Consider the following 24,954-nt stretch of genomic DNA (forward strand, 5'->3'; position numbering starts at 1 on the left):
TCTCATAAACGCCCATCAGAATAGTGAATTGGTGCCTAATTTCTTCACAATCTCTGCACCAAACACAAAGACATCCTCTTGGCTGTGTTGTGTCGTGTTCCAGAAAGATCCACAAATGCTGCACAAGCTGCACATTTCATTAGACCACGATTTGTAGGAGAACTGCATTGTTCGGTTCTCCCCAGCACCACAGAACTTGTACTACTTTGTGCCTGTTGCTTTGCTTCTCTAGTCTGGGGTATGATTCCCATTTAAACTCAATATAATTGAGAATACTACACTAAATATACTTAAATGCAATAAATAACACCACTCTATTCACCAGTTATGCAGCAACAATTTGTAATACACTTCAAATTTATATTATATCTATTACACTATCAAGTTAACACTATATGTATTTCCCTATACCATTATGTTTGTAAAGTTATAATAGATAATAAATTTTGTGGTCATCTTATGGAGAAAATCGCCGAAAATGTGATCATTTGTTCCATTGCACCAAGATGACTTTGAGCAAGTGGAGTGCACACCCACAACACCCTCTTCCCTAGATCTTTAAATAGGCCTCTGGGGTTGGGAATATTCATATTCATAATAACTGCACAATCATACACCAACCGTTATTACTATGGTCCAGGATTTCTTTCAGCTCTTTTCACTGTGCTATTTGCATCCACTGGAAAACGTAGTGCTTTCTCACTGGAATCTTAATGTTTTATTGTTGTTATATATTTTTTAAACAGAGAAACAGGCAAAGACCTTCAAAACATCTGGTTTGTTTAATATATCACAAAATTTATTAAATTAATTTAAATTATGAAAAATAATGCAGTGTAGGGTGTTTGGCTATAATAATGTTTATCTCTGCATGCATCATTATGTCCTTCAATTCCATTTTAAAAAAATAAAATTATAACAATGATTTTTCATAAAATACATAACTAAAACTTTTTTTTTATTTTTAAATTAAAAGCTAGGGGAACAAAGTCAGGCATACCCACCTGAGTGAGTAATGAAGATTGGATATGAAGGGCTTGCGGCTGAGCAGCTTGTGCTACCATTGGCACTACATGCTTTTCTGGAGGATTAAGATCTGTGTAAAATTTAGATTAAAAAGCTTTCAGGCAAAAAACTAAAATAAGCACTAATGAAGTAAATGGTTCAAGTTTAGATAGGCTAATACACACACAAAAAAAGAAAACAGTAGCTGCTTACTTTGATATGGTGAATATAAAATAGATGAAACATAAAGCGACTGAAATTGATCTCCTGCTCGTCCTGTATTGGCTGGAACAGCTGCATAATGATTACTGGAAAGATCAGAAACACTTGCATCGTGTGCCTGAGACTGATGCTGAGAGATATTAACCCGTTGAGGTATAGGAACAGGATGAGTAGAATGGTAGAAACTTGCAGGCTGTATCTGATACTATATAAATAATACAAATATCAATTATAAATTAAATATAAATAAAACTGAACACAACATTACAGAGAAAATTATATTAGGTTATTGGGTGTTCAGTAAATTCCTACAAAAGTTTCAATTAACTAGATAACATGCCTATGTTTGACTGTGTCTTGAATTCACCCTGGAATTTGTTATCAAGTCTGAAGATTATCAACTAGTTCTCAGGCAATCCTAGAAGAAGAATGAGAAGTCTTCTCAGATCATTTGGAAATATATGATATTTGTCAGACTTCTGGAAATATGTGGTATTTGTCCGACTTGATAATAAATTGTAGGGCAAATTCAAAACACTGTGGACACATTATCAAGTTAACTGAAACTTTTATAAGTTTATGAAATTACCCAATAAATTAATAATGTGCCCTGCAACGTGGTGCTAAGTTTTATTTATATGTAATTTCTAACAGCCAGTTACCTCTCACTTTATTCCTTTCACACAATATTTAAACATAAATATCATAAGAAAAATTTCATATATATGGTAAGAGAAGGACATTACATGGAAGCGCTACTAAGTAAGAAAGTTTAATGAAAAAGCACTTGCCACATTAAATATTTAATTAGTTTATTGGTATGTAAAGGGAAAATTGATACACTTAGACCCAAACAGTCCCAATTATTTAGACTATTTGGATCGAACTGTATAAATTTTTCCATTTCATACCAATAAACAAGTCAAATAGCTCACGATATAAAGTGTCTTATTAAACTTTCCTACATACAGTATTTAGCAATAAGACAAAATAATATTTTCAGTGTTTTTATATTTAGAATTTTCAGTTTCTGTTTAAATTTTGAAAATATTTTATTTATTTTGAAAATAGATTACTATTTACAATAGTTCCTTTCAAATCCTCAAAAATATACAAAGAATAAATGAAAACTAGTGCTTTACATTTGAAATTTCTTCATTCAACCTGAATAGACAATTTTTAGATATTGCTATCCAAAATAATTTATTACAAGGTAATGTAATGATTTTTAGGAAATTAAAATAATATTATATCATGCTGAGAGAACAGTTGCAACTGCCTTAGAAACATTGCCACTTTGCTTCCCTGATTGGGTATAAACGTCTGTTTATTTATTTCTGAAATTTTTCTAATTTTTATTTGCATACAGGTAACATACCTTGCACATTACTGGCCATGGTTGCAAATATCTCTTCAACATGGTATAAAAGTAATTTAATGTCATACATCATTATTTGATTATACCACTTTATTTTCAACTCCGATATGGATAGTATATGGTTCGTTGCATTTGCTTTCTTTTGTTCTTCTACACCGGACATATTCTTTAATATGGTTATCTCTATTCTTATTTAGTTTGTTAATATATTTGCATTTTTCTGTCTTAAGTTTAAGACTTAAGTTAACTATGCATTTGGTTAATAAATTAACCAAATGCATAGTTAATTGGGCAGTCAACACTAACTTTTGTCTTTCAGTTTGTCTAACTTGTTTCTTAGTTGTTAGGTTAAACATATTTAAGGTGTGTTTTCTGCTGTCATATCTGTCTTGATAGCCTGCACTGGGACATTCATGGTTCTTTTGCTGTTGGAAAACCATGATAGAAAATGCAGGTGTTTGAGAATTTACACAGGGATGACGCCTCTTGAAAAATTGGTCACCGTGGTTCTCCCCTACACTTTATTTTTAGTTTTTTTTCTATGGGAGGATCTACATTCACCCATGTTGAACTTAATAATCCTTGTTTATTAGTATATACATTTTTATTTATTTATTTATTTAATTTATTTTTTTTTTTTACAATTTTTCATCTGAATTTCAGTCTCTATAGCCACTTATTAATCAGACTGCAGAAACAAGAATTTCTGCAGTCTAATTCTCCTTGGCAATTTATGTTCAAAACTGCAGCTGGTTTCAATGTTTCCAATTTTCTAGGCTGTGTGGACCCAGCTGGTAGGGAAGTTGGGTTATTGGCTATTATTAATGGCCTTGCAAAACTTGTTAATTTGCCTACTAGAATCTCACATAATTCACACACTTAGCACTTTGATGTTTTCTTCATCAACAATCCTTCAAAGTATACAATTAATATTAGTTGTATTCTGGGTACCTTAGATTAAAACATGGTAATGGTGTCTTCTCCAATGGAGCCTCTGTCCCACCTATCCCAGCCTTTTGTCACTTAGCTTCACCTTCCCATCTGACAGAAAGTGTTCTGCATACTGCTTCTCAAATCCATCTCCCCATCACCACTTCAGCTCCTTAAATGCTGATCTGGTAAAATCACAGTAGAAAGAAGACAACTTGTATGAACTTATTTGTTAATTTCAATCCTTTTAAGGCCCAGTTCTGTATTATTCTTGTAAAAAAAAAATCATCTTCACCAACAGTCAGATTTCTGAAAAACAACATATATATTTACTGGGTATTATCCTTACTTAACCTGATCTTTATTGGCATAAGCGCATCACGATTACTGCTTCCTCTGCATGAAAAACACTAGGCTTTCTCTTTTTCCTTTTGACTTCAATTTTCTTCAAATATCAAATATGCCCTGCCGTGAAATATTTCTTTTGGATGGTTCCCTTAAAATCTCTCTCTCCACTTCTAGAGAGGTTTGGGGCATCACTCTAAAAGAATTTTAATCTATTCATGAGTGCAGTTCAAGGTTATTAATAATCCTTCTCTTACAAACTCACTCCACTCCCTACCATACAAATGCTCAGTTTCTGCTGCATGCCTTTTCTATGGCACCTCCGTAGCCAGGCGGGCAAGAGCAGCAGTGCGTAGCACACGCTTCTTGATTAAACTGGGATTCGAGCCCGTGACCACAAATTACGGAGGATGCGGAAAGGTCAGGGAATGACCACCGCATATCCCCGGAGCAATATGGCCTTAGTTGCTAATGCTCGTAAAAACCAAACAACAACAACAACAGCCTTTTCTATAGATTCCCATGGACACTATTCTTCTGAATTAGCATCTGTAATTCTCTTTCTTTCTACCAAAGAAATCTAAGCACACGCACAAGCTAGTTACATCAAATCACAACTCAACTCAACTCCAAACTTGCCAATCTAACTTTACTTAATTTATCCTTTCTCCCTTTGTTCTTTAGAGCAATCTTCCTTTGTATGCATCGGTGTCTCTGTAGCCAGGTGGGAAGGAGCAGCAGTGCATAGCACACGCTTCTTGATTAGACTGGGGTTTGAGCCCATCACCACCAAATACGGAGGATGCGGAAAGGTCAGGGAATGACCACCGCATATTCCCGGAGCAATATGGCCTTAGTTGCTAATGCTCCTAAAAACCAAATAACAAACAAACAACCTTTGTATGCATTTCCAGAAAATTACAATCTAAAGAAATTCAAGTCCATTATCAACAAATAGCCTCAGTCTTCTCAACTCATAACACAATACTGGAGTACTATAGGTTTTGATAACTTTTAATGTTTGTAGTTACCATTAAAAAAATAATAATAAATAATAATAATAAACTACCTGAAAACAATTAACTATTATTAACATACAGAAAACTTAAAATTTTAAACTGTTAAGTTTTTATAATATCTCTATCCCATTCACTATTTAGTACAGGTGATGTCTTTCAAGGTTATGAGGACCATGGCCAAATCATATATCCTTACATTTCAAGAGTGCAGGTTAAAAATGGATTCTTAGACTGGACTGAATCTGATCATAACACTTAAGGAGGCTTCTTACTCAGCTAATGAATAATCTCACTGTTCCTATAAGGGGTGGTTGAGGGGGAGAAGACAGAGAGTGGTAATCAATGGACACTGCTCATCGTGGACTGATGTTATTAGTGGAGTCCCTCAGGGCTCAGTGTTGGGTCCATTATTGTTTTCTGTATTTATAAATGATATTGATGATGGTATATCGGGCTTAATGTCCAAGTTTGCAGACGATACAAAGGTTGGCAGGGTTGTCAAGGACACTACTGACACTATGCTGCTGCAACAGGATCTGGAAAGGTTGAGCAGATGGGCTGAGAGGTGGCAAATGAAGTTTAACATTGATAAATGTAAAGTACTACACATGGGAAACAGCAACCCCAGAGCAACGTATCAACTCTGTGGTACTACACTGACAGTGGTAGAGAATGAAAGGGACTTGGGGGTGGTTGTGCAGGCAGATATGAAGTTCTCTGAGCAGTGCAGACGGGCTGCAAGAGTAGCTCATGGAGTGTTGTCAATGATATACAGGAATTTTTCCAGCAGGGATAAGGAGGTGATTATTCCATTGTATAAGGCGATGGTCAGGCCACACCTAGAGTACTGTATACAGGTCTGGAGACCTCATTTCAAGAAGGATGTAGAGCTGCTGGAACGAGTACAGAGAAGGGCAACAAGATTAGTGAATGGAACAAAGGGGTGCTCTTACGAAGAAAGGCTTAAGTTTTGCAAATTACAGTGTCTGGAGACTAGGCACCAGCGAGGTGATCTGATAGAGGTGTATAAAGCCTTGAATGGTTTAAGCATGCTCAATGCTGATGGGATTCTTCCTCTAGCTCAGAAAAATCACCTGAGAGGGCATAAATTCAAACTGAGGAAAGACAGATGTAGGATAGACGTGCGGAAATTTGCCTTTAGCCAGCGGGTGGTTGGTTGGTGGAACAGACTTCCATCCCTTGTGGTGGAGGTTGATAGCCTAAATAAGTTTAAGGCTCAGCTGGACAGGTATTTTGAACGAACAGAGGGGTGAAGTGGAAGTGGGTTTTTTTTTTTTTTGGCTGATGCTGCATAAGCTTGCTTTCTTGCATCAAATGCCTCTACTAATGCTAATGCTAATGCTATTCTTCTGGCCTGTGACTAGAAAGTATTTAAAGTAGTTGTATATGTAGAGGGACTATTAAGGCCACATACATTTGCTAACTCTATGTTTACAGTATATCTAAAAATTTCATCACTTCATTTTCTTCTCAATAGTCATCTCAGTGAATCAGAAACAGAGTAAATTAAGAAATTAATCAGGAAGTTCTCCCTCATGGAGAGACTTCTTAATTTGCTTTACAAATACAATACGAACCAAAAGTCAGGACAACACAACCAATGTGTTAGTAACAGTGTGCAATAATAACAATGTAATAATAGTGTGTTAACAACAATGTGTTGAACAGTTTCATTAGCAATCTTCTATTTCTGTAATGGTGAGTGTGAAACCAGATTGATTTTTGTTCCTTATATATTGGTATATCATATTACTTAAATAAACTGTTTTATTGGCTTTTTGTTTACACTTATATATAGTCTGTTTTATTCTTAACCAAGTCCATTTCTATGTGCCTCTAAACCTTATTTCTTCTCTTAATGGAATATCAACTATCAGCTTTCTCAATCATTAACTAACTTATCTGAATTATTCTCTATTAATCTTTCCAGTTTAAATGTGGCACTTATGCATATGTCAGGTTGATATTCCTTGGCAGCTACTTCTTAACTAGAATAACTTTTCTGATCCCTCTTGAACTGAAAATTAATTCATTCTGTTAAATCTATTTGCTACCTTTATCACTCTTCTAACTCTGCAAATCACTTGGAACTTTTTGGAATTTTTGTTCTTCAATTTAAGCTTTTTCTAGTTTGATTTCCCCTGACAATGCAGTTATTTTCCTTGGTGACTTTAATGTTCAGAATTCCAGCTAAATTCTATCCCAATATTTGTAATCCAGCTAGTAGGAATGCTGAAGTACTGGCCATCGCTAATGGTCTGAAACAAATTGTTCATTCACCAACCACTCAAAGCCTTTGAGCTTTATAACCAAAAAACCCTTTTTAGAATACTCAGAAAATGTGAAATATCCTCTGGATACTCCATATTAAAACTTGGTTATTTGGGATTACCTAGAAGGTATTAGATATAATTTTTTTTCCCTAGTGGTTTCTCTTTTTTCTCATAGTTATTTTAGAGGATTGTGTTGTGACATTAAAACAATGACAAATAAGTTGATCTGCATCATTTCTAGTCCTCTTTTCCTTGGATCGAATACTGTTTTTAATCTAATCCTAATACTTTTGTGACTGAACAACAAAAATTAATCTCTTAGATATGAATATGGAAATAATGTGGTGAATAGCATGTATACATCATCATATTTTTGAAAAACCACCTCTTATCTAAAGGTTTCTCAATATTTCCATGCATGTGCATGCACATGCATGGAAATCCATAGAATGCTCTGAAAAGGACTGCACCAACCCAAGCGGCAAGCAGCACGGTGGTAAGAGTATGCTGGTTTGGAAAATCTTTACCTCTTACCATAGCAAACTTACTCAACCCAATGTCTCCTTTTGTTTTCAACCAGAAAGATTAGAAAAACCTTGAAAAATCTTGATATATTGATGGCATGTCTTGAATGTTTTTTATGCCTCTGCACCATACTCCAGTTGCACTGGAGTATGGTGACAGATGAACATTATAAGCACCTCTTATTTTAATATTCTCCATTAAAAACTGATTCTACTAATAGTCAGGTGCTATTATCAGAATACTGCAGCTTTTCACTGAAACAATAGCATGAAACAGTAGCAACAGTTAAAAGTAAAAGTAAAAATAAATAGTGATATCATAATAACAAATTAATATTAATTTACCTGGGTTGGAAGATTGCCAAGTTGACTATTAAATGTTACTGCAATATTATTAGACGATGGTAAATTATTATTTTGCTCAAAACTCTGCCTTTTTGGACGGCAGATTTCCATCATTTGAACAGAAGACTTGACACTGTGAGAAAAAGAAATGTATGATTTTATCTGATTGCAAAAGGAAAAAATAAACAACTGAAAGACTATATTTTTTTTATAAATAATGGGAGAGAGAGAGAGAGAGAGAGAGAGAAAATATATTTTAAGTATTTCGCTACAACTTAAAATACAAAAAAAAAAAAAAAAAAAAACTCAAACAAACATTCAAAATATAAATATTTTCTAATGATCTAATTGGCATCTAATATGGCAAATTATGCAAGAAAGCAAGTTATATATAGCATCAGCAATAAAAGAAAAAAAAAATTGTCTAGTTTCTCAAACATATTCACACTACCGATGAAAATTGTTCCAACAATCTACTACCCACCAGCTGAAAGCAAATTTTAACACATTCTTCCTGCATTTAAATTTATGCCCCTCGTGTGCAGTTGGAGCAAGAGGAAAGATGTCATCAGCGTTTAGTGTATTCAAAGCCTTAAACACCTCCATAAGATCTCCTTGTCAGTCCTAGTCTTCAGAATCTGCAATTTGCAGATTGATTTGGTTTTTTTTTTTTTTTTTCTTAGGTGCATTAGCAACTAAGGCCATATTGCTCCGGGGATATGCGGTGGTCATTCCCTGACCTTTCCGCATCCTCCGTATTTGGTGGTCACGGGCTCGAACCCCGGTCGAATCAAGAAGCATGCGCTACGCACTCTGCTCCTGTCCACCTGGCTACGGAGGCGCCTGCAATTTGCAGAACTAAAGCCATTCTGGGTAATGCACAATTTATCTTTCTTAGTAAAAGTAATCTTCACTAATCTCTTTGCCCTTCTCTGCACCTGTTCCAACAGATCAAGTTCTTCCTAAAATGAGGCTTCCAGACTAGTATGCAGTACTCAAGGTGTGGCCTAACCATTGCCTTATCATCATCATCAGCCATTTTCAATCCACTTCAGGATGAAGGCCTCTCCAGCAACTTTCCAGTTCCTTCTGTTTTGTGCAATGGCCATCCATTTACTACCCACATGCTCAGGAATTTCATCTATCCATCTCCGCTGTTGTCTTCCAGGTTTTCTTCTAGCTCCTCTTGCGTACCATTCTGTTATTTTCTTAATCCATCTGTCATATGTCTTCGAGCTGTGTCCTGCCCAAGACCATTTTAGTAGTAGTAGTGGCATGTGATGCAAGAAAGCAAGTGTATGAGCTTATGCAGCATCATCCAAAAAAAAAAAAAAAAAAAACACACCATTCCCTCCAAATGACTGTCCAGTTCCTCCTTAAATTTATTTAACCTATCAACTTTCCACAATGACAGATGGAAGTTTGTTCCAGCAATTAACCACCCGCTGGCTAAAGGCAAATTTCAGCACATCTATTCTACATCTGTCTTTTCTTAATTTGAATTTATGCCCCCTTAAGTTTGTAATCTGAACAAGTGGAAGGATCCCATCAGATTTCAGCGTGCTCAATCCATATATACACCTCAATCAGATCACCGCGCAGGTGCGTAGTCTCCAGCCACTGCAATTTGCAGAACTTAAGCCTCTCTTCGTAAGAGGATCCCTTCATTCCCCTCATCAATCTTGTTGCCCTTCTCTGTACACACTCAAGTAAATCTACATCCTTCCTAAAATGAGGCCTCCAAACCTGTATACAGTACTCAAGGCGTGGCCTGACCATTGCCTTATACAGAGGGACAATCACCTCCTTTTCCCTGCTAGCAAAATTCCTATATATCATTGACAAAACCCCATGACCTGCCCTGGCAGCCTGTCTGCATTGACCAGAAAACTTCATATCTGACTGCACAATTACTCCCAGGTCTTTTTCATTTTCTATCACCTTAAGTGTAGTACCACACAGTTGGCACGTCTCTCTGGGGTTACTTCTACCCATATGCAGTACATTGCATTTGTCAAGGTTAAACTTCAGTTGCCACTTCTTAGCCCATCTGCCCAAATTATCTAGATCCTGTTGCAGTAGCACACTGCCATTACTGTCATTAACAACCCTGCCATCCTTTGTATCATCTGCAAACTTCAACACTAAGCCTGATATACCTTCATCAATATCATTGATAAATATACATTGATAGTTCTTTAGTTTTGATAAGAATGTCCTTTACTTGAATTTGCTGCCTAATCCATGTGTTTCTCTTCTTATCTAACAGTCTGATTCCCGATATAATTTGTTCCATTCTTCGCTGTGTAGTTCTCAATTTCTCTTCCATTCTTTTGGTGAGAGCCTAAGTTTCACTTCCATAAGTCATGGTGGGGAATATACATTGATTCATTATTTTACGTTTCACACAAACTGGGATATTTCTCTTCAGTATGTGACTATATTTTCTGAATGCTATCCATCCAAAATTTATTCTTCTCTTGACTTCCAGCCATTTATCATTATTACAGCTAATAACTTGTCCCAAATAAGTATATGACTCCACCTTTTCAATTACTACTCATTCAATCATTATGTCCCTTTCTGTGGCATACTTGTTCATCATTACTTTTGTTTCAGCCATATTCATCTTTAGTCCAAAATCCTTACTAACTCTGCATAATTGATTGATTTTCCTCTAATTCTTTGGGATCATTGCTTATGATCACAATGTAATCTGCAAATCGTAAATGGTTTAGGTACTCTCCATTCACATTGACTCCTCTCTGTGACCAGTCTAATCTTCTGAAAGCTTCCTCAAGGGCAGCAGTAAACAACTTCGGAGATATTGTGTCTCCTTGTCGAACTCCTTTCTCAATTTTAAATTTGCTACTGTCTTTGTCTAGTCTAATAAAGGAGGTAGTGTTCTCATATATTTTCTTCAAAATCATAATATATGGGGTATCTATACCTTGTCTTTCCAGTGCCCGAAACATTGCCTTATGCTGTATGGAGTCAAATGCCTTTTAACAATCCACAAATGCCAGGCATAATGGTGTTTTATATTCATTTGCTTTCTCCATTAGCTATGATATTACTTGACGGTGATCCATAGTTGAGAATCCTGTCCTAAAGCCAGCTTGCTCTTTCGGTTGATTCTCATCGAGTGTTCTTTCTAATCTGTTAGTAGACCCTTGTGAACAACTTGTAGATGTGAGATAACAAGCTAATTTTTCTATAATTTCCAATTTCTGTTTTATCTTCTTTCTTGTGCAGCAAAACTATGATTGCATTATTCCACTCCTTAGGCGTCCCGCCTTTTCTAATGCATTTTATGAAGAGCCTTGCCAGTTTTTGTGTTATGTCTTTTCCTCCCAATTTTAACAACTCTACAGTAACTTCATCTTCCCCGGGGGCTTTCTAATTCTTCATTTTTTTCAACGTATGTTCTACCTCATCAGGAAGAATATCGGGTATGTCATATGTGTTGCTAATTTGCGATCCATCTTCCCCACTGCTGGCATCATTCCCTCGCTCCTTGTATAATTCTCTATAGTAGTCTTCTGCTATTTGAATTATGCCTTCTCTGCTATTTATAAGTACACCATCACTATTCATCTGCTATTTATAAGTACACCATCGCTAACCATTGCCTTATACAATAAGACAATTACCTACTTACCCCGACTAGCAAAATTCCTGCATATCATTAACAAAGTACAATGGAGTCTGCATTTACTCCAAGGCAGAATACTCCAGGTAGTCTGTCAGGAAACTTCATATCTGACTTACACAATTACCCCCAAACAAAATTAATTCTCAAAAAGGAAATATTACATCTATCTGAATAACACTGTGTTGCACACCGAGAAGATTTAGGATTGGACGATGCATGGAAAAATTTATCTATTATGCAAGATATAGAGACATTGCTTAGAACTGTATACACAACGTTTAGCAGGTCTAGCATAAAAAAAACGGAAAATTAGAAGAACTAGCCCAGGTTACAGAACATGATGTATCTTTCAGACCATTAAATGAAGTCAGATGGTTATCTAGACTATCTAGACATTTTGCAGTTGATGCTTTAGTAAAAAATTATGAAATATTAATCGAATATTGCAATGAGCAGGTTAACGAATATAATGATCCTATTAGTAAATACTGTTTACAAATTTTGACAAATTCACAATATCATGTGGCAATAATTGTGCTCAATTAGGAGAGCTTGCATTGCTTTGCAAATATCTACAAAAAAGTTGTTTAAACATTACTGATGCACATCAATACGTTAAAGCTAAAATAAACAAATTAAGCAGCCAATATCTTGGAAAAAATATTTTCTGGAGTGAAAGAAAAATTATCAAAAATTCAAAGTGATGTTGACACTGTAACTATAATTCACTTTATCAAACGTGTATGTGATCACTTAGATAACAGATTTCCTGATGATGAATTAAACGATTGGAAAGTATTTGATATTAATGCTATCACAAATGAAAGCAATAATTTTGACTTTGGGAAACTTAATGTGATATGCCTTGCAAAAAAATATGCACAATTTATTACAAATAACGAAAGTGATGTTATTTCTAAAATATCAGAAGAATATTCGGAATTAAAATTTATAATTGTTGAAAATATTAAAATTGGAACATTTAAAACTTTCAGTGATACTTGAAATTTCATACTTACAAATTTAGAGTTTAGTAACATACCCATTCTCTATGATATTATGGGAACATTTCAAGCATCAAGTGCAGACTGCGAGCGAGAATTTAGCACTATGAATTCAATTAAAACAAAAAATCGAAATAGAATATATGAAGATCATTTAAGTGACCTTATGAGAATCAAATTGCATTTAGCTAATGGTGCAACAATAAATGTAGATGATGTCTACAAAGTATGGACCTCTACAAAGAACAGAAGAAAAAAATTCCAAGAAAAATAAATAACTAACTGTAAAGTCTAAATTTGTTAAAATTTTTTTTTTATTATTATGTATGTCCTTATAATTAAAACAATTTGTAAAAATATTGCACATATTTAATCTTGTCTGAAAATTTTTTACTCAGGTGAATTTCTGCACTGCGCAGCTATAAGAAAAATTAGGGGAAACATTGACGACAACCTTATTAATTCGTGTAAAAACTTCACAAAAAAGTTTCTAGGTTTTAGCAAAAACTAAAATAACTTTTTATCACTTCATTCAGATTTCATATGATTTAATTTAATATAATCATATGAAATCTGAATATGTCCAAAAAAGACATAGAAGATAGACATGTCTTTTTTTTTTGTCTAAAAAAGTAAAATATGATGTCTGTAAAATAGGTTCAGTAAAATATGTTCACCTAAAAAATGTCTAATACAGACATTTTTTAGCTGAACTATGTGCATAATATTCATGAATGCTTTTTTTTTAAATAAGCAGAAATAATTTTTTATATCCAACAATGCAGATATGAATTTTTCTTCTATTTTATGAAATGGAGATAACAGTTTACAATGTCAGATGTGTTTAAACATATGTTGCCAGTTTGAACTTTCTGTTGATAATATACAGCAGTGAAAAATATGATAATATAAAAATTCAAAACTTTACTAATTATTTGTAAGACTATTCTCTGCTCAATTATGTTACAACTTACCAGCAAAACTTTATTTTATATCCCTGATATTATAATGGTTAAATGATGCAAGAAGTGGACTTTTCTTGCCAATTCTGCTTTGAATTTCACCAACCCTGACAAACCCCAGCAAATAATTTATTCCGCTGATCTATGGCATGCTGTATAAAGGGTAAAAAACTTCATGAGATCTGGCTTTCCGTTACTTCACAAGATTTTAGATTCTATCCCCCTAGTTTCTGTCTCTCCTGCCAGTGAGAATATACCTACCCTCATTCATCTTACTGATCCTTCATGGTCATATACACCTCAGTTAGGTACCCTTTAAGATGTCCAGTTGCCAAGCTTTGCATATTGCACCTTCTAAGCATTCATATGAATGCACCTTCTATGCATTCATATGAACACTGATTAGTGCTACTCACCAATCTGGTTGCCCTTCTTTGAATCCTCTCTAGAACTTGCATGTCTTCTTTAGTTGTGGCCACCAAAGCTGAATACAATATTTCAAGCTCAGTTTCATCATTGTTTTAAACAGAAACAATGATATTCTTCTCTCTACTTGCACATAAATTATAAACAGGACACCATGGTTTTTCTAGCCAACTGTTTACACTATATTAACTATATTAGATAATGTAACAGATTTTTAATTGTAAATAATTAAAAACTTGAAGAGAAAAAACTTGATGCTCAAATTTACAATCTTCAAGTGGCCTTAGGAGGAAACTTTCATACTAAACATCTTAGTTTCTAGACTCAGTTTATTCAATTGATAGGCATATTTCCTAATTAAAATAAAAAATAAATTGATATATAATTCTGCCATTTTAATAGTGTTATTATGAATTACTGTATTTTGTATTTATATAAATGTTCACATAAATATTGGGAATACCTAATATTTAAGATTTATATCTATAGCTCTTCTAATTTTATGCACACTGTAAAATAAATTTAAAAAAGAGTTGAGAGATTATAGTTATTATTTACAATTAATTATAATGCATATGCATATTTAATATAACAATTAAAATATCAAATACTATAAGACATTTTAAATGAGCACATTTCTAAAGGCACTTTTGGATAGCATAAATTAAATATGAATATTAAATTGTGAAATCTACAAAAAGAAACTGGAGACATACTTGTTGCAATGTGCATAATTCACTAGGTGATTCAACGTAACAAAATTATGACTCAATGCTTCTCCTGGAGCAATTCTTTGCTCTTGATCAAATGTGAGCATCCTTTTCAAAAGATCAATAAATTCATGTCGATCTGCCTTTTCTGCAAGCAACTCACCACCCTCCAAATCAGTTGGCACATTTACCTATGAGAAAGCGAATATCAGTAAAAAAAAGTTATTAATCTAAAAAGTAAGTTATTAATGATTATTTAATAAAATTAAGTCTTATAGTACTCCACATTCATTCAATGGAAGTAATAAAGTTTTCATTCTGTTTTAATGCCCCGTCCCCTCTAGTAATTATTATTATCAGTAATAGTAAAAAGCATATGATGCACTGAAGCAAGCTTACAAAGCATAAGCCAAAAAAAAAAAAAAAAAGTGTGTGTACCCTGTACACATGAAAGATGTTTTATTTTATGTGAAAACATCTATGGTGGCACTAGATTGTTTGTTTGTTATTTGGTTTTTAGGAGCATTAGCAACTAAGGCCATATTGCTCCGGGATATGCGGTGGTCATTCCCTGACCTTTCCACATCCTCCGTATTTGGTGGTGACGGGCTCGAACCCCGGTCTAATCAAGAAGCATGTGCTACGCACTGCCTCCTTCCCACCTGGCTACGGAGGCAGCGGTGGCACTAGAGTAAAACCGTTTAAATTTTTGAACGGGTTGATCAAAACTTACTTATTCACACTACTTTTGATCATCTGACATTGATCAAAATCTTGGGAAGCATATTTTATTTAAGTCTGCATTATATTCTTGCATACTATTACTACCTGCTTTCTTGCTTAATATTACTACCCACTGTTTACTCTACCAAATCAACATTAGTGACTAAGTTGGCTTCATTTAGGAAGTGACATCATTTCCATATCTTAGTATGAACTTTACCGAATCAACGTTAGTGACTGAGTTAGCATTGTTAGCGCCATTTAGGAAGTGACGTCAATTGTGTCATTTCCATAAAAAAAATTTTTGTTAACAATCAATTGTATCATTTCTGTTACCGTAAGAAAATTTCGTTACCAATCGATTTTACTCTAGTAACACCATAGATGTTTTCACATCATCTGTCCATCTCCTACAATAATTTGTCTAGTTTTTTGTAGAATTTATTCAAACTATCCAGTTCCACAACAACAGCATTCAAGGAATTAATCTTGGAAGCTACTAGGTTCTTCATAGCAACTAAGAAATACATTTCAAGGTTTCGGCCTAAATGCATGACAGATGAACTAATGAGACTCCTGACAGGGAAGAAAAATGCATGGGATGTATAAAATTATCAGGCAATGCAAAAGCCTATGGTACATATAAGCTAGTCTGTAATCAACTCACAAAGGAGGTTAGGCAAATGAAGGCAGATTACGAGAAATCTTTGGCAAAGGATGCAAAGAAAAACAGCAGAGACTTCTTTACTTGTATAAACTCTAGAAAGAAGAGGATGAATCAGGTTGGTCCACTTGATATCAATGGTTTGACTGTTGATGATCAGCTCAGAAAGCTGACAAACTGAACAAGTATTTTGCAGCTACATTCACACATGAGCCGTTCTGTAGGAAAGTGGAGGACAGAAGCTTATTAAAATCTAACAGAGAGCTAAATGATTTTGTAATAACTGAGAGCAAAGTGGAGAAGAAATTGTTGAAGTTAAACATAAGAAAGGCACCTGGGGTGGTGGGATCTATCCAGTTATATTAAAGGAGGTGGCAAAGGAAGTAAGCAAACTTTTAGCCATAATTATAAGAGCGTCCTTGGACTCAGGAATGGCCCCCACGGACTGGAGGTGCACAAATGTATCCCCAATTCACAAAGGGTGACAAGTAATTACAGACTTGTTATTTTAACTTTTGTTCCAGGGAAAATAAGGGAGTCGCTGGTTAAAGATGCACTCCAGGATCAACTAGACAAGACTGCAGTTATAGTTCAGACAGAGCGTGGGTTTGTTAGGGCTATTTCTTGTCTGACCAATTTGATTGGATACTATGATGTGGTCACAAAGGAACTGGATGTAAAAAATAATTTTGATATCATATACTTGAATTTCAGGAAAGCTTTTGATACTGGAGCAGTATGGCATTAGGGGCAAGTTGCTACAATGGATAAAAGGATGGTTGAGTGGGAAAAGACAGAGAGTGGCAATTGAAGGACACTGCTCTTCGTGGACTAATGTTATTAGTGGAGTCCCTCAAGTTTCAGTGTTGGGCACATTGTTGTTTTGCAATTTGCAAAATCAAAGCCCTTCTTGGTAAGACCACCCCTTCACCAATCTCACTGCCCGTCTCTGTACATGTTCCAGCAGATCAACATTCCTCCTAAAACAAGGCCTCCAGACCTGTAAGAAGTACTCAAGATGCAGCCTAACCATTGCCTTGTACAATGGGATAATCACCTTCTTATCCCAGCTAGCAAAATTCCTGAATAACATAGACAAAACCCCATGAACTGTTCTGGAAGCCTGTCTGCACTGTTTAGAGAAGTTAATATATGACTGCACAATCACAGGTCTTTTTCATTTTCTACTGCTCTGGGATCACTGCTACCCATATGCAGTACGTCGCATTTGTCAATGTTAACTTCAACTACCATTTCTCAGCCCATCTGCCTAATTTTGTTATATCTTGTTGCAGTAGATTACCCTAATTACTGTTATTAACCACCCTTCATATCATCTGCAAGCTTAGACATTAAGCCTGATATACCTTCATAAATTGTTCCAGTTTATGTGTTCCTGAAAAGAGAAGGGGAACATTTCTCAAAATGTTGAACTTACATGCTTATTAATAAGTTAAAATTAAACTGAAGAAATGTGCCTTATGTGCTTCTAAAGAGTCCTATAATATACAGAGTAGAAAAAAAACAGAACTGGCTGTGTATGCTACTGGCTAGTTTAGCATGTGTGTTCTGGATACTTCCATGGATGGAAATTTACACAGAAATTTTGCTGGTAAGGACAGGAATTTCCATCTATACCAACAGCTAGACTGACCAGCAATGCAGACAGCGAGTTCTTTATTTCTCTGCTGTAGATATTAGAGAACTTTTAGACAGCATGTAAGACAACAGCTTTCAGTTTTTCTTAAACTTATTTTTACTGATGAAGGAATGCAGAATAGTTCTGAAGCATTTAAGGTACAATGATTATAGAGTTAGCTGAAATTCTGTTTCAAAAATGAAGAAAATAATGTTAATCATAAAACACTATAATGTTCTTTTTATACTCTGGTACAACCATGTAGATCAGAAGAGTTTACAATTAGCCATCCTGATGAGAATATAATCATTAATTATATTTAACAATCACACCATGAATGAGTGGCCATGATCCAAGTCATGCCCAACTGAAATGCATATACTGTATACATCTCACATTGACCACTCAGTTACATTAGGCTCTATATTTATTAAATAACACATTAAAATATAATATTTAAAAACTGTTGCAAGATGACTGGAAAAGTCTTTAAAAAAAGTAGTGCAATACTACAATTCTTGTGTTGTTTCACAAGAATTCTACTATTCCACTACAATGAATTCTATCTTGTATTAATACACTGAGTAACCATTTTATTAGGTATGCCTAATTGCAAGTGGCACACCTTCAGCCCTCAGAACACCCTGGATTAGCCATGGCATGGACTCAGTGAGCTGTCAAAAGCATGCCACAAGGATGGTGGTCCATACTGACCAAATTTCTTGCCACAGTTATTGCAAATCTGGTTGTTCCCACCATTGTTGCCTCTCTGGTGTCTGAGTCTTGTCACAAAATTCTTCCGGGTATGACAGGAAAAGGCTTGCTACCTGGGTGTCTATAATGCTGACAGAACAAAGTTCTGTTAAATGCAAGTTAAATGGACTGAATTTTGGAAGTCCGGTCATTCTGCAACAACCAAATCCTCCAACTACATCTTCTCAATGGTGAGACTGTCAATAATCATGAGTATCCCCCCCTCATGTGAAAGGCCTGAAACACTGTGCTGTACTTAATATACCTAAAGGTGACCAGTAAGTGTGAACTAACATAAGCAGGGGTCAAGGTGTGCCATCAACATCACACAGAGCAATGCTGCCCCTCTGCGCCACCAAACAATACTAAGTGGCAGATAATTCCCATCATCCTGTGCAATACCACCACTTTGCTTATTGTAGGCAAAAAATGGTGAAATGAACAATTAGTCTCCAGTAACTCCATTTCTTCCATCACAGAGTATAAATGATATCATTTGAAATTGTGATGAGTATCATGGCAAGATCCAATACTTCTTATATCATCTATAGAAGGTTCATCTATGAATGGTTTTCATAGCTGAACTCTCTCTCTCTCTCACACACACACACATTTAACAATCACACCATGAATGAGTGGCCATGATCCAAGCCATGCCCAACTGAAATGCATGTACCGTATACATCTCACATTGACCACTCAGTTACATTAGGCTCTACATTTAGTAAATAACATACACACATTCTCATCTTTGTGTCATTTGGCATCTTCATAATTTCTATTCTTCTTTTTCCTTGGCTGGATTACTGTTTTAAATTACTGGTTGCAGATCCCTGCACCAAAGAGGTCATTACAACTCACCCACGGGTACTCAACTGCACTGAATTTAGTACCTGTGGGATGAAATTTATAAGGAAGGATTATGTAAAATCTTCAAATAAATAAAGTATGTTTGTTTATTTGAACAAGCATATGCCATCCCCTGCATACGCTTGTTACACCTCTCATTTAATAATTAAAAGCATTCTTGGAATTCCCAAGTTATAGTTATTTTCTTGAGATGGTTGGTCACGTTCTTTTCGATGTTATACAATCATTTTCCTTTCATTTTTAGCTTCAGTAAGAGAAAGAAGTCCGCCAGGGCCAAATCTGATAAACGGAGTGGGGGATTTATCTCATTAATCCCCCTTTTTTTAAAGGAAATCTTCAAACAATTAAAGTGGAATGTGCAGATGCACAGCCTCACAATAAAAGCCAGTTCATATTTTCATAAAATTTGTTCTGCCTCAAATTTTTTGCAACAATTATTCCATTACATTTAAACCATGACAATACTGCACATTCCATGTTAATTATTCCAAGATTCCTTTCACAAAAAAAAAAAAAAAAAAAAAAACACACCCAAGTTACTCATATAACCCTCTCCTACATTCACTAGATTTTACTCTGGCTGAGTGTATCCTTCTCTTTCCAAAGTTAATAATGAAAATGACAGAGAAATTATTTTTTTATACTATCTCAAGGAGATAACTTGAATTTCAAAATGTTTTCAGTAATTAAAGGAGAAGTATAACAAATGTATATTGTCCCATGGGGACTATTCTTAATGATTTTCATTTTTTTTTTCTGAACATTTGCTGTTTTTTTTTTTTTTTATAGAATCTCTCTCTCTCCCTCTCTCTCTCTCTCTCTCTCTCTCTCTCCTTTTCAGATGCACTGTGTATAAGGACAGAGAGCTATTCTGTATTAAAGTAAATTAAGCAAATTAAAAAAAGTAAAAATAGCCATTATAAAGTAGTTATAAACACACTAAGCAGTCATGCTATTTCAAATTATTTGCAATAAAAAATTTAATAAGCCAACAGACTGAAGTAGTCACAGACAACACAATTCATTATATTATATATAAGTAATATATAAGCTGCCACAAAGAGAATCTACATTTGATTTATATACATTTATGTTTATGACAATTTAGTGCAACATGTCAAAGCAATTTTGATGTGACATTTTTGTCTATATATTGTTAATGAAAGCAAGATGGCATACTGTACTGGCTTACACTTTTGAGTAAAATAATATAAATTCATATTAGATGTTAGAAATTATACCTGAGCAATATCGTCAAGACAGTTAAAAATATACTTTCTTGCTTCCTTTGATTTTATATTTGTCTCTACTTCATGCTCCTCAGGAGTCTGAAAAAAAATATATTTTTTTTAAATTAGTTTATATTTAATAAAATGCCAAAATACAAATAACACACTGTATTTTGATATTTTGTTAGATGAAAGTCAATTATGATGTGCAATGTAAATTTGAATAAGAATTGATTAAGAGGATCCAAGAGAAATTTATAAGGAAGAATTTAATTTCGATTATCAGAACAGTGAAAAAGGAAAGAAGACAGTCTATTCTCAGTAGCAAATGTCTAGTAATAAACTGCAGGTAAAAACATGCCATATTTAGCTGAGACCAAGGCATAACAATTCCCCCCCCACTCCTACAGATGCACTTGTTTAATTTTGGAAAACAGACAAGATGGCTTTAAATATATTCATGTGCAGAAGTTAAAGAAGTATATTTTACACTGTTTAAGACATATATACATAAAACTAGAGAAATTCCACTAATAAATTTTCCTAGCACTTTCAGAAAATGTACATAAAATTTGCATAAAGGCCCACAGTATGCACATTTCAGTGTTTTTAGAAATAAGCCTAAATGGTATTTCTCACTTTCATTTCTTTGTGGGGGGGGGAGTGTGACAGATTTTTTTTTTACAGGATTGTACAATGTGGCAAGAAGATACCATCTAGATGGTTGTCAATGATGACAAGTCAGTGGAAAGATCAAGGTGGAACAACCACATATGATGGAAGTTGCCTGATTTTTTTTGTGAAGTGTTCCAAATGTCATTCCAAGACTAGAGAAATAATTCCAGGAGACAGCAACATATAAATTGCAATAAATGTGAAAGCTGCCAGTGGACAGGAGCACTTCTTATCAGCTACAGGCAATACTTGTCATGGTACTCTCTACTCACCTCGACGGTTTAGAGAGAGAGAGAGAGAGAGAGAGAGAGAGAGAGAGAGAGAGAGAGAGAGAGAGAGACTAATGATTTGTATCATGCATTGCAATTGGGACAGAAAAATATGGAATTCTGTTATCAGAGTCAAGATTCAGCTTGATTAAAGTGTAAAGTGTTCATTTTCTAATGGCCCCAGGGGTTTCCCCCATCTCCATGTTGTGTACACTGTTGGGGAAACACAGAACACTGTGAAGGCCAGAGGTTTTAAAAAGTGTAAGGTATATGTTTATCTTGTGTTGTTCCTCTGACCTTTTAGCTGTTGGGCCCTAGTGGGACCAACAGCTAAAATCTAGGGTCATGCTGTGCAGAGGCAAATTCAAAATCACCACTCTCCTTCAAGAACCATACTTGAACTAAAATCTGCCTACTGACCTCCTGGAATAACCTTAATGGTAGCATGACAGCTCAGTGTGAGAGTTGCATAGCAATGAGAGGTGACCCCAATCCCCATTAATCATTATTCTTGAATGATATGCACATTCATTATGCGTTTTGCATATTTTATGAATTATTTAATTAAAGATGCCTAAACAAAATTTTATTTAAACGTTGACTGGTAGTTAAGTGATATTTTATAAACATGTAACTACCCTAACTTTTATACATGAAGCAAATATATCTTGGTATCAATAATATTTCAATGAAGCTAGAGCAAAACTAAATTAAAATGAAATGCTGATTAAATGGATACCAGTGTTCACCAGAACATTTCTTTGTTCACAAGTAAAAAAGGAAATAAAATGTAACATCAGCTGTAATATACAGAAACTGCTTAATGCAATATCAAAAAATAAACACCACTATATTAAACAGGGGGAAAGCTATTTGCTAGTGATTCATCTGATGATTTATCAAAATGCCGGCATAACAACTAACCATTCAGAAAAAAAAAAAAAAAAAATCAATACAAAAAATTCACACAGAAGTTTATTTTTTTTTCTGATGCAATGTTTTTTTTTATGTAAACTCCAAACATGAAAGATACTGCTGAAACCCATAGCACTTAGTACCATGCATGGGCTGCAGACCAACAGTACTTGTTAACAATGACTCAAATTTCTAAAGATTGTAATTTTCAGGAAATCCATGTGGTAGAAGGTTTTTCCAGAAGACCAAAATGCAAGGGATAAATGAGGAGGAGGAAAAGTTGGTTCTGTGAGTTTGGAGTTGGACAGTAAATAGATTTTGATTGGTTTGGATTGATTTGGAAGAGAGTGGGAAAATTACAGATGCCAATTCAGTAAATAGTGCCTATGGAAGTATCTACAGACGAGGCATGCAGCAGAAACTGAATGTCTATGAGGCGGAGAGTGCAAGAACTTTGTAAGAAATGGGTTGTTAATTAACCTGCTTATCCTGCTTTGAATGTAGTCAAGAAGCTTGAGAAAGGTTTTGGGGACATGTACCCCAGATGTGGGAACAATATTCCATGGTACAGCAGATATGAGATTTGTACAGGATGAGTAGTTATTCAGAAGAAAAGTAATACCAAGAGCAAAAGAAAATCCTGTTCTTTAGATACAAAGAAGAAATATCTGTGATGTGTTGTTGCCAAGAGAGATTAGAGATCAAGATAATCCATAATAGATAGAAGTGATCTTGTCTAGAAATCTGAATGTCAATCAAAGATGAGCACAGGAGTGGTAGACTTTTCATGAGAAATAAGACAGAGCCGATTTTGACTAAGTTTTATTTTCCCCACTGAACAATTACCGAATCACTGGAATTGGTGGTGTGGACATTTGAGAAGTTGAAGCTGTTTATGCAGAGCCAGGTTCTCGAAGTGGAAGGTGGAAAGTGGTGTGCTATCATCAGCAAAACTATCAATAGGATTTCCAGTTGGTGGAAGAAGGTAATTAACACACAAGAGAAAAAGTGCGAGAAAGAACTGAACCTTGGTAAAGCCAAGCATTATTGAATAATTTAGAAGACAGCAAGTCACCTACCTTCACCTGCAGTGAGTGGTCAGTGAGAAAACTGGATACCCAAGAGTTGGCAATCCAAAAGATGGGAACTTGTTTATAAGACCTTTATATCAAACACGATCAAAAGCCTTCAAAATGTGAAGAACTGCTTGAGTTTCAAATTATGGTTTGAACTTTATATTTAGGTTCTAAACAAAACATCTACAGCATGAATTCATTATTTTCTCATACTCAGCTTTCGACATTAATATCATCATTAAATTATTGGATTACAGCTGGGGCAAATCAGATCACAACTCTTATGTACATATTATAAGTTTTTATTTATTAGATATACCAGTAATTTTGTTTAATGAAGCCTTAGATAACGTGCCAGTTCCAGATTGTTGATTGATTTAATGTCATTCTAGTTACTAACAAAAGTCACCCTTCTGTAAATAAAGATTTCAGTCAATCAACCACTACTGGCTCACCTTTACTTAAATTACTTGAAAAATCATTAAGACTTTACAGAAACTTTTAAGACCTCAGGTCACTCATTATAAACTTATTATGGATTTATATGAAGAGGATCCTCCATATAAATCCACAATGCATTAATTTATTGACTTTAAGTTTTTCAATGCATGCAATTTAAAAAAAACAAACTTGCCTTACTTTTTATTTAGCCTCTCCATATGATGATTCTGTTCAGATTTAGCTTCTATATTTTTTTTTAAGTTACTTTGTGAATAACATGAAATGATAGATGATGACAGAGGATATAGAGATGGAACCAGAGGTCCCAATGCAGCATATACTAAACTATAGTTTATTTGATCATTATACTTAGAAGAATCTTTTAAGTAAGGTTAATGCTGGCATTACTTAAACCCACACTTGGAAACAATTACTACTTCATTGCCAACATATTCCAGTGACTCATGATTAACAACACAACTATCATCCACAAAGCTCATGATTGATTGATTTAAGAATTCTTGGTGCAAGAGCTACTGCGGCTAAAATGCGCCTGTAAGATTTTATACAACGGTTTTGTTCTAATTCATATTTTGCTGCTAATAGTTACAAAGCTCATGAATAGTACCAACAATCATATTGACTTCTGGAAGAAGTTATCATGATTACTGACACCATAACACTGTTAACAAAATATGATTATTGATAATGACATGGAGAGTCCAGCACTTGACCCTTAGGAAAAGGCTGATGTTTTAAGACTTCATGTGAGTCAGGAAATTTCACAAATGATGACAATTCAGTAGTGACCTCTGGATGCATAACTCTCACTATAATGCTGTATAGCTACTTATGTTTCATAAGATTATGAGCATATCTGG

At 34.7% G+C, this 24,954-nt stretch overlaps 1 protein-coding gene across 7 annotated transcripts in view; it reads right to left on the bottom strand.

Moving 5' to 3' along the window:
- The window catches only part of LOC150079830 (homeodomain-interacting protein kinase 2-like), a 264,858-nt gene that overhangs the window by 78,283 nt on the left and 161,621 nt on the right, over positions 1-24,954 (bottom strand). For all 7 annotated transcript variants that reach the window (XM_090383658.1, XM_090383655.1, XM_090383654.1 and 4 more), the window contains 5 exons: positions 20,710-20,796; positions 14,826-15,010; positions 8,063-8,195; positions 1,219-1,432; positions 1,005-1,096 (listed from right to left, as the gene is read on the bottom strand). In XM_090383658.1, coding sequence (XP_090239784.1) covers positions 1,005-1,096; positions 1,219-1,432; positions 8,063-8,195; positions 14,826-15,010; positions 20,710-20,796 — 711 coding nt within the window. The remainder of the gene's footprint in view (positions 1-1,004; positions 1,097-1,218; positions 1,433-8,062; positions 8,196-14,825; positions 15,011-20,709; positions 20,797-24,954) is intronic.

This window comes from Mastigoproctus giganteus, chromosome 10 (genome assembly GCF_048544385.1).
Source record: "Mastigoproctus giganteus isolate SK-2022 chromosome 10, ASM4854438v1, whole genome shotgun sequence".
NCBI classification, from domain to species: Eukaryota; Metazoa; Arthropoda; class Arachnida; order Uropygi; family Thelyphonidae; genus Mastigoproctus; species Mastigoproctus giganteus.